General features: G+C 49.0%; 1 protein-coding gene across 1 annotated transcript; it reads left to right on the top strand.

The window, feature by feature from the left end:
* The first annotated feature begins 2,875 nt into the window (after window positions 1-2,875).
* LOC138430009 (ral guanine nucleotide dissociation stimulator-like) lies at window positions 2,876-9,739 on the top strand. The gene is made up of 6 exons (XM_069571639.1): window positions 2,876-5,023; window positions 5,880-5,990; window positions 6,622-6,815; window positions 7,584-7,643; window positions 8,574-8,767; window positions 9,048-9,739. Exons 3-6 carry the CDS (start codon window positions 6,694-6,696, stop codon window positions 9,239-9,241), a joined length of 570 nt encoding a protein of 189 aa, XP_069427740.1. The 5' UTR covers window positions 2,876-5,023; window positions 5,880-5,990; window positions 6,622-6,693; the 3' UTR covers window positions 9,242-9,739.
* The last annotated feature ends 409 nt before the right edge of the window (window positions 9,740-10,148 follow it).

Genomic DNA, 10,148 nt, shown 5'->3' with positions numbered 1-10,148 from the left:
TGACTGAAAGTTGTTTCTTGTGATACATACAAGCATTTAATTTTATGTGTTCACCCCTTTTCTCTGTCCACCTTTGTCCCTTCCTCTCAATGTCTATATACAGCTATTTATAGGTATATCATATTTCACAATCTATATAGTTTATTAGATATATTTTTCAATCACATTGCCCTTTTTTGTGTGATTTGGATCTTTGGGTGTGACAAGGATCTGTGTCCTTGAAAATTATGTTTCTAATTGTGGAAGAAAGGAGAAAAGATGTCACAGAGAAGTTAAGTAGAAATGTTGAAGTTCTCAGTTTGATTGGATTATATCTGTAGACAGCTACCAGAATATTTTAGCATACATGTAATATCTAGCTCTTCCCACTGAGAAGACCTAGAAAACAATGATCAGATCAGAAGTAAGGATTCCAAACGTCCTACTGTTCCATATTTAATATTCAATGCCATTTTCCAATAAAAGAAACCAAAGCTTATTGGAAAAATGACTGATTCTAGTCCTAAGCAGGAGATTCACAAGAGTAACTTGAAGCATCTTGCCAAACCAGATAACAGGAAGCATTCAGAGTACAAGGGTCACATCAAAATACTTGAACAGATTTCAGGTGTTGAAAGATGGGGCAATTTCAGTTCAGTTCAGTTCAGTCACTCAGTCGTGTCCGACTCTTGGTGACCCCATGAAATGCAGCACACCAGGCCTCCCTGTCCATCACCAACTCGCAGAGTTCACACAAACTCTTTTCCATTGAGTCAGTGATGCCATCTAAGCATCTCATCTTCTGTCGTCCCTTTCTCTTTCTGCCTTTGACCTTTCCCAGCATCAGGGTATTTTCAAATGAGTCAGCTCTTCGCATCAGATGGCAAAATTATTGATTGGAGTTTCAGCTTCAACATCAGTCCTTCCAATGAACACCCAGGACTGATCTCCTTTAGGATAGACTGGTTGGATCTCCTCGCAGTCCAGGGGACTCTGAAGAGTCTTCTCCAACACCACAGTTCAAAAGCATCAATTCTTCTGGGCTCAGCTTTCTTTAGAGTCCAACTCTCACATCCATACCTGACTACTGGAAAGACCATACCTTTGACTAGACAGACCTTTGTTGACAAAGACTGTCTCTGCTTTTTAATATGCTATCTAGGTGGCTGCAATCACCATCTGCAGTGATTTTAGAGCCCCCAAAATAAAGTCAGCCACTGTTTCCACTGGTTCCCCATCTATTTGCCATGAAGTGATGGGATCAGATGCCATGGTCATAGTTTTCTGAATGGTCATCGTTAAGCCAACTTTTTCACTCTCTTTTTCAGTTTCATCAAGAGGCTCTTGAGTTCTTCACTTTCTGCCGTAAGGGTGGTGTCATCTGCGTATCTTAGGTCATTGATATTTCTCTCGGCAATCTTGATTCCAGCTTGTACTTCTTCCAGCCCTGTTGGGAGCCGCATTAGGCATTACTGACAAAATAGAGGCATGGCCCTAAACCCCCTCCCTTTGTTCTGTAGGCATGGACCCAGAATGAAGGAGTTAGGCTTTGTGATTCTGACTTGTTTTTTCCTTTCCTCAGCTGAATTGACTGAAGAGAATATTAAGGTGCTTATTGTTTTTGAGAGGAGCATGAGAAGTCATAAAGCCTTCTGCAGCCATGCTCAAAGAATAATTCATAAAGTTAATCACTGACATTTGTTCAAGGACTTTTACAAAAGAGTGTTCCAGGGTGAGCATGAAGGCCGCAGCTTGAGACCATGGGAGGGATTCCTCTCTGAAGCCTATTTGTGAGAAAAGTGTTTATGGCAAAAGAGTTTGCTGAATTTAGGGTTTAGGAATAATTAAAATAGTTAGAAGCTAAAGACTTAAGGATTGATATAATGTTACAATATTCTACTATAGCTTATAAAAATTGGGGACTTTAGAGATATTATTAGCTAGAAGCCCTTTCTAAGAAATAGTGAGCTTAGGATACTAGGGGCAAACAGGACTTAGAAAGATAAGAAATAAACTGAGGGATGTGGTATGCAGCCCAGACATTAGCATGAGTTACAGTGTATTCACAAGGACACATGAGAAGAAGTAGATATGAGAATCGCTGAGGAAGAAACTCCTTTTGAGTGGCAACAATGATTTTTGGAATAAAATAAATCTGGGTCAATGGGAACTAAAAATATCAAACCTCTGACCTAATGCTTTTGTAAAAGTATAAAAGAGAATCATAAGCTTGAAATAAACAGGCAGTCCAAAAAAACTGAGAGGCTGCCTCAGTTTCTCGCCGACACTGCCCATCCCTTCAGGTTGAATCCCTGGCTGCTGGAGCTGGACTCTGGCACAGCCCAGCATTTCTCATGATGTACTCTGCATATAAGTTAAATAAGCAGGGTGACAATATACAGCCTTGACATCCTCCTTTTCCTATTTGGAACCAGTCTGTTGTTCCATGTCCAGTTCTAACTGTTGCTTCCTGACCTACATACAGGTTTCTCAAGAGGCAGGTCAGGGGGTCTGGTATTCCCATGTCTTGAAGAATTTCCCACAGTTTCTTGTGATCCACACAGTCAAAGACTTTGGCATAGTCAATAAAGGAGAAGTAGATGTTTTTTTCTGGAACTCTCTTGCTTTTTCCATGATCCAATGGATGTTGGCAATGTGATCTGATTCCTCTGGCTTTTCTAAATCCAGCTTGAACATCTAGAAGCTCACGGTTCACATACTATTGAAGCCTGGCTTGGAGAATTTGAAGCATTATTTTGCTAGCATGTGAGATGAGTGCAATTGTGCGGTAGTTTGAGCATTCTTTGGCATTACCTTTCTTTGGGATTGGAATGAAAACTGACCTTTTCCAGTCCTGTGGCCCCTGCCGAGTTTTCCAAATTTGCTGGCATATTGAGTGCAGCACTTTCGCAGCATCATGTTTTAGGATTTGAAATAGCTCCCCGGGAATTCCATCACCTCAGCTAGGTTTGTTTGTAGTGATGTTTCCTAAGGCCCACATGACTTCGCATCCGAAGATGTCTGGTTCTAGGTGAGTGATCACACTATCTGCCATTAGAGCAGTGTTATCTGCATATATGAGGTTGCTGATATTTCTCCAGGCAATCTTGATTCCACCTTGTGCTTCATCCAGCCCAGCATTTCGCATGATGTACTGTGCCTAGAAGTTAAAGAAGCAGACTGACAATACAAGCCTTGATGTTCTCCTTTCCCAATTTCCATGCAGTTTGTTGTTCCACGTTCAGTTCTAACTGTTGCTTCTTGACCTGTATACAGTTTTCTCATGAGGCAGGTAATGTTTTCTGCTATTCTCATCTCTTTAAGAATTTTCCACAATTTATTGTGATCCACCAGGCTTTCCTGGTGGCTCAGCTGGTAAAGAATCTGCCTGCAATGTGGGAGACATGAGTTTGATCCCTGGTTTGGGACGATCTCCCAGAGAAGGGTAAGGCTACCCACTCCAGTGTTCTGGCCTGGAGAATGCATGGACCGTATAGTTCATGTTCTCACAAAGACTTGGAAATGACCAAGAAAATTTGACTGACAGAGTCAAAGGCTTCGTTTTGTGTAGTCACTGAAGCAGAAGTAGATGTTCCTCTGGAGTTACCTGCTTTTCTATGATCCAACGGATGTTGGCAACTGGATCTCTTGTTCCTCTGCCTTTGAAATCCATGTTGTTCATCTGGAATTTCTTGGTTCATTTAATGTTGACCTAGCTGGAAGAATTTTGAGCATTAACTTTCTAGCCTGTGAAATGAGCACAGTTAAGTGGTAGTTTGAAGATTCTTTTGCATTGCCTTTTGTGGGATTGGAATGAAACCTGAACTTTTCCAGCCGTGTGGCTACTGCTGAGTTTTCCAAATTTCCTGGCATATTGAGTGCAGCACTTTAACAGTATCATGTTAAATACCTCAGTGGAGGGATCTATCCCATTCAGAAGCTTTATTTGTAGTAATGCTTCCTAAGACCCACTTGACTTCATACTCAAGGATGTCTGGCTCTAGGTGAGTGACCATCCCATGTAGTTGTCCAGGTCATTAATACCTATTTTGTACAATTCTTCTCTGTATTCTTGCCTGCTCTTAATACCTTCTCCTTCTGTTAGGTCCACACCATTTCTGTCCTTTATTGTGCCCACCTTGGCATGAAATGTTCCCTTAGTATCTCTAGTTATCTTGAATAGATCTCAGGTCTTTCCCTTCTATTGCTTTCCTCTGTTTCTTTGCATTTTTCCCTTAAGGTTTCTTATCTCTCTTTGCTATTTTTTGGACCTCTGATTTAACATGGTTACATCTTTCCTTTTCTCATTTGTGTTTTGTTTCTCTTCGTTTCGGAGGTATTTGTAAGGCCTTCTCAGACAAATCAGAACTTACAGCCATTTCTCAATGGGATTACTTTTGTGTGCTTCTTTCTTTAAATTGTGTGCATTTCTTACATATTTTGGATATGAACCCTTATTAGACATGAGGATTGCCAATATTTTCTCCATTTCCTACTTCAGTTTTCATTTTATTGATGGTTCCTCTGCAGATACTTTTGAGTTTGATGTTGTCTCACTTGTTCTGTTTTCCTTTCACTTCTTTTGCTTTTGGAATTGCATCCAAACTTCATCGCCAAGACTGATGTACAGGAATATGGCATCATTTTATGGTTTCAGTTCTTTGATTCAAGGTTTTAATCCATTAGCAATTAGGAAGGCTTAGATCCTAGAAATCGCTTACCATCCCTCCCTATTTAGGGGCAGTGTTCCTCTGGCCTCTAGAGAGTGAGCGCAGGTACACACACACACACCAGAGCACAGTGAATATGAAAAGGACTGCAGGGTGGGAACAAAAGAGGGACAGATATGAGGAAGGTGATAAGAAGAATATACAGGGGCTGGAGGCACTGCCTGCCTGCGACACGGACTCCCACATTTTCCAGGTCTTGTCCCACTGATGTCTGAGGACCTCCCTAAAGTCCATGTGGGCATCATCCCCGGTGTGCAGGTGGGGACCCGGCCAGGCTTTGAGAGACACAAGGATTCATCCAGGATGGAGAATAGGTAGGAAACGAGGCGGAACTGGACCTAGGTCTGTCTCCTCATAGACCCTGCCTGGGAGCTGTGTGGAGGGCTGTGTGGAGCAACTGTGTGAGACCCGGGGCTGCAGGGATGAGGGATGAGCAGTCAGTATCCCGAGGATTGTGTGCAGAGGTGTCAACTGTCAGTTCAAGGAAGGGGCCCCCGGAGGTGAAGTCACTTCCTTGAGAGCAGACCCTAACAGAACTCGGAACCCTGTCACCAGGCAGCCACCTCCTAGCAACAGCGCCACAGCCAGTTGGGCTCACTTGGCTGGAGAGACTTCATCCAGAAGGATGTTCTCCAGCTGTGTCTCGACTGACCAGGGCTTCTGCTTCAAGAAACCCTGGAGGGAGAGGTTTTTCAGATGTTTCAGGCGGTTCAGTGCTCAACCTGGATGCCTCTGGTCCTTTACTAGGAGGTCACCTAAGGTAAATGCAGGCAACCTAGAGCTGGCCACACCAGGCCTGGCCACCACTGGGAGCCTTCCCTGGGCAGTGCCAGCTGCCCTCATCTCCATGTAGGGGGAAGTGGGACTTGAGGGGAGGTTCTCCCTCTGGGCAGGAACAGGTTGGTGGGCCCGTGGGTACTGGTGGTCCTGTCACGGTCACACCTGAGGACAGGCTGGCAGTGGGGAAACAGGATCCCTGAGGTGCTCTTCTCTGTGCCAGTGTGGATCCAAGGCCCTCAGGTGGTCAGGTGTCTGCATCTTCGGTGGAGTCTGTGAGGAGAATGGTGCGCATGTGTCTGGAGGGGAGATGTCTGGGGGTCTGAGAAGCACCACAGGCAGCTGGCCGGTGCCCTGAAACTTTCTGCCTGGCTGCTGGGCACTTGTTCACAGGGCTCCTCATGGGACTGCAGACAGGAGCCGGTCCATGGAACACCCTGCTCCATCTCCCTGCACGAGGTGCCAGAGCCCCACACCAGCAACAGAGCCCAGGGCGGGCACAGGGTGAGTTTCAGCCGGGAGGCGATCCTACGCCCAGGAGGTTGCAGGTCCCAGAGCTACCCTGGCCCTTCCCTGGGTCCATCCTAGAGTCCTGCTCCAAAAGGAACCTGGGAATGTCATCTCTGCAAGGCGCCCTCACAGGCCAGGCCGCACCTGTCCAGATGCAAAATCACTGTTCACCTCCATGTGGAAATCTTAGAAGGAGATTGTGGTAGGATTTCACTTCATGTTCCCCAAGGAGCCTCTCCGCATGTTTCTATGGTGTATCCTGTGTTAACTCCATCCCAGGTATCCATGTGGGCCTGAGAATCCTAATGCCTCTCAGCCCAGGTTCAGCCCCTCTCACCCCAGTTCTCATCCCCAGAATGGGATGTTGTGGTCACCACCACAGGGATGATGCAGTTAACACACAGGGAGCTGTCCATACAAATGCCCCAAGATGCCAACACACGTAACCATGGCCCAGCACCAGTTCACTCATGATGCCAGGACGATTATTCTACGGAGGGCACTGCTGCCCCTCCTCCTGTCATGAGTGCTGGAGGCTTGGGGACTGAGTCTGAGCTCCAGCACGTGCCTTCCTGGAGTCTTTGGTGCCGCCTCTGACTCATGTCTCTGCTGTGTTCCACTCTAGGGGGAAAGTGTGTCCACAGGGGACAGGAATGAGACCTGCAGGGTGTGGAGCATCCAGAGACGCAGACTGGAGATGTTGGTGGGCAAACTGGTGCCTGCCTTCCTGGGCGGTGACCCTGCCTACCTTCCCACATTCCTGGGCACCTACAGGGCTTTTGGCACACCTCAGCAGGTGCTGGACCTTCTCTTCATGAGGTGAGCACTTCCCCTCCCCTAGCATGCACCCACATAGTCCCCCCAGGGGGCTGCTCCTCCCTTTCCCCTCAAGTGCAGAGGGGGGCCAACATTGGCTCACACAGGTGGAGAGACATTCCCACAACTCAACCTAGAGCTGGCCACAACAGGCCTGGCCACCATTGGGAGCCTTTCTTGGGCAGTGCCAGCTGCCCTCATCTCCACGTTGGGGGAAGTGGAACTTGAGGGGAAGTTCTCCCTCTGAGCAGGAACAGGTTGGTGGGCCCGTGGGTACCTGGTGGTCCTGTCACGGTCACACCTGAGGACAGGTGTGCATGCTAGAAAGTGCTTTCTGGGAACCTGGACCCCTGGAATGGCTGTGGTTGTGCTGAGACATCACGTTCCTCCTCCCCTCGAGGAAGCCTCTGTCTCCGTTGTCTCTGTGCCTTTGACTTGGGCCCAAAGCATTTGCCCAATTGCAAGGTGAGGCGTAAGTGGTGCCCTGTCCTGGGAGAGTGAGAGCAAGTGTCCCTGGGAGTGATCAGTGGCACCACAGGCACTTGGATGGGGCTGGTTGGGCTCATATATTCTTGAAAAATAGAGGAAGGCGCACGAGGTGCAGACACTTTTCTAGGAAGAAGCATCATGTAATGCATGGAGCAGACAGCAGTTCTGACCCCCAGGGCTTCAGTATTCCAGGGTGGGGGTTGTGGGAGGGGGGGAACCCTGTCATACTAGCTGTCACATCCAGGCGTGTCTGCAGTACTGTCCATGTGACGCCTCCTGTAGGTACGGATGCATCCTCCCTTACTGCGATGGGGATGGTGGACCCCTGCACCAGCTGAAAATGTGAGTGGATTGTGACTCAAGAGGGAGTGACTTCCTATCCCAGAGAACTGCCTGGAGTAATGGGATTGCTGGTTGGGCAGGGCTGGCAGAATCCTGGATCCCACATAGCTGGGGGCCAAGGTCTGGGGAGCTTCTCCTGGAAGAGAGGAAAGGAGGCCAAGAGAGCTGTAGAGGGGTCTGGGGTGCTGTGAGGAGCATCTGGGAGGTCAGAGGTCAGAGTCCGCCCATGCGAGTCCACACCCGTCCCCTGTCCATCCCAGTCCTTCCTCTACGCCTGATCCTGGGACCCAGAGCACAGAGCGTGGAGAACATCCAGCTCACGGTCTGGTGGAACCTCGGCGGGGGTGATCAGCTGGTGCTCAGTGGACCCAGTGACACTCAGGGGACAGATGAGCTCTCGCTGGGGAAGGATGAGTGTCAGTGGCCGGAGGAGATGCAGGTGTGTCCCTAGCGGACGAGGCAGCCTGTAGATGTAGGAGGTACATGTGCAGTGATAAAAGGCCTGCGAGAAACCTGGGCTGATGACAGAGTCTTTGTGTGCCCTCCTTGGACAGATGTTCCTGGGACCCCTACATGTTCCAGAGATGCAGTGACCAGAGTAGACGCCCTGCCTGCCCTCGCAGTGGTGACACCAGGGGGAGGGGCAGGGGGAGGGACAGAGCGCCATGCCAGGCTGCCCTCAGGAAGCAGACACATGGTCACACCATGAATCAAGGACTGTCACTTGAGCAGGCTCGTTGGCAGCCCCTCCCCTGTGTCCAGGCCTCCTCTTCCTGGTCTGCCAGGTGAGATGGACCGTGGAGGAGAAGTGACCTCTGGATGGGCAGGGGCAGAAGGCACAGAGGCCCAGGTCCCCACAGGGCAGCCCTGGAGTGCAGTGTGGCGGGAAGGCCAGGTCTCTGACTCTGCTGCCCATGTGACTCTCCCCAGGGCCATGGCCTCCATCCTGGGCACCTGGCTGCACCTTTACCCTGAGGATTTCCAGCAGTCCCCAGAATTTCCCTGCCTGAAGATGCTCCTCGCTTACGTAGAGCTCAACATGCCCGACTCGGACCTGGAGCAGCGAGCCCGCCATCTCCTGGCACAGCTGGAGACCCTGAAGTCCACGGAGGCAGAGGGCAATGGTGAGGAGGACTCAGGGTGGGTGAAGAGGACAGGGATGAATAAGGAAGGGAGGGGGCTGGGCCACACAGAGCAGAGCCTCCTGAGGCTGGAACTAGGCCAGGAGCATTGAGGAGGCTCAGATCACTATTCTCCTGGACTGCAGCCTGGGAGGACTTCCTGGGGGTAGGGGGCATCTTGGATTAAGATTTCAGGGCCAAGTAGCGAGTATGTTCGTTCCTGTCTTTGGGATCCATGGACAAGCAGTCTTAGTGACAGTGTTTTCTCTTCTGGGAAATACAGCACCCGCTGGAGAAGAAGCTCTGGAGACATCACCAGATCTCACGCCATCACCACCCTTAATTAACCCTGCCACAGCTCCAGAGTCAGAGCAAGCTCAAAGCCCAGCTCCCATTCAAGTTCAAGATCTGCATCAAGTAAGCATGCCAGCTCCAAACCCAGAGCCACAGCATGCTCATGCCCTGGCTCTCACTTAAGCTGAGAGGCAAGGAAAAGTACCTGCAGGCTCCAGTTGTAGATCCAGAGAACGTGCAAGAAACAGCTCCTTTCTCCTTCAGAACCGGTTCACCCGAAAATCCTGTTCCAGCACAGCTTCTACAGCCTCAGTCCCCAGGCTTAAGCCAACCTCAGCAAGGGCACTTCCCGGGCTCTGGAGCCTCTTGGTGCTTTGCAATCGGCTGTGGCTCCGGTGTTATCCAGCTGTGGTTCTAGAGACCCCAGCAGATCCAGCTTTTGTAGCAGCTCAGGCGCTGGAGCCATTTCCTCCCCTAATAACCCTGGAGCCGGTCTCAGATCATCAGCGAGCCTTGCCTTGTCTGGCAGAAGGTGTGCTGCCCCCGTCCCAGCACCAGGCCTGGAGCCTGTCTCTCCTCCCTGATAATTCCCTCTCTTAATATGTGTGTGTGTTTGTTTTTTAATTACATGTAAAAACTTATTTTTTCTATGAAATAAAGTAAACTTTGATAGAAATGGAATTCTATGACTTTTTCAATTGTACGTGTGAGCCGCACGGAGAACATTCACTGCGTTCCATGACCCCGTCGACTGTCTGTTGCAGAGCATCTGCATCCTATTTGACGCCAACTATTAATTTGGGCTCCAAAATCACTGCAGATGGTGATTACAGCCATGAAATTAAAAGACGCTTACTCCTTGGGCGGAGTTATGACCAACCTAGATAGCATATTAAAGCAGAGATATTACTTTTCCCACAATGGTCCGTCTAGTCAAGGCTATGGTTTTCCAGTGGTCACGTATGGATGCGAGAGTTGGACTGTGAAGAAAGCTCAGCACTGAAGAACTGATGCTTTTGAAGTGTGGTGTTGGAGAAGACTCTTGCGAGTCCCTTGGACTGCCAGGAGATCCAACCAGTCCATCCTAAAA

Source organism: Ovis canadensis, chromosome 25 (genome assembly GCF_042477335.2).
Source record: "Ovis canadensis isolate MfBH-ARS-UI-01 breed Bighorn chromosome 25, ARS-UI_OviCan_v2, whole genome shotgun sequence".
Classification (NCBI taxonomy): Eukaryota; Metazoa; Chordata; class Mammalia; order Artiodactyla; family Bovidae; genus Ovis; species Ovis canadensis.
This window is presented reverse-complemented; position numbering and strand designations above follow the sequence as displayed.

Excerpts from the sequence above, each read along its gene's own strand:
- LOC138430009 (XM_069571639.1), top strand. The coding sequence starts at position 6,694 with ATGTTGGTGGGCAAACTGGTGCCTGCCTTCCTGGGCGGTGACCCTGCC. Across the intron at positions 6,816-7,583 it reads CTGGACCTTCTCTTCATGAG|GTACGGATGCATCCTCCCTT; the intron begins GTGAGCACTTCC and ends CGCCTCCTGTAG. Across the intron at positions 7,644-8,573 it reads CCCCTGCACCAGCTGAAAAT|GGCCATGGCCTCCATCCTGG; the intron begins GTGAGTGGATTG and ends GACTCTCCCCAG.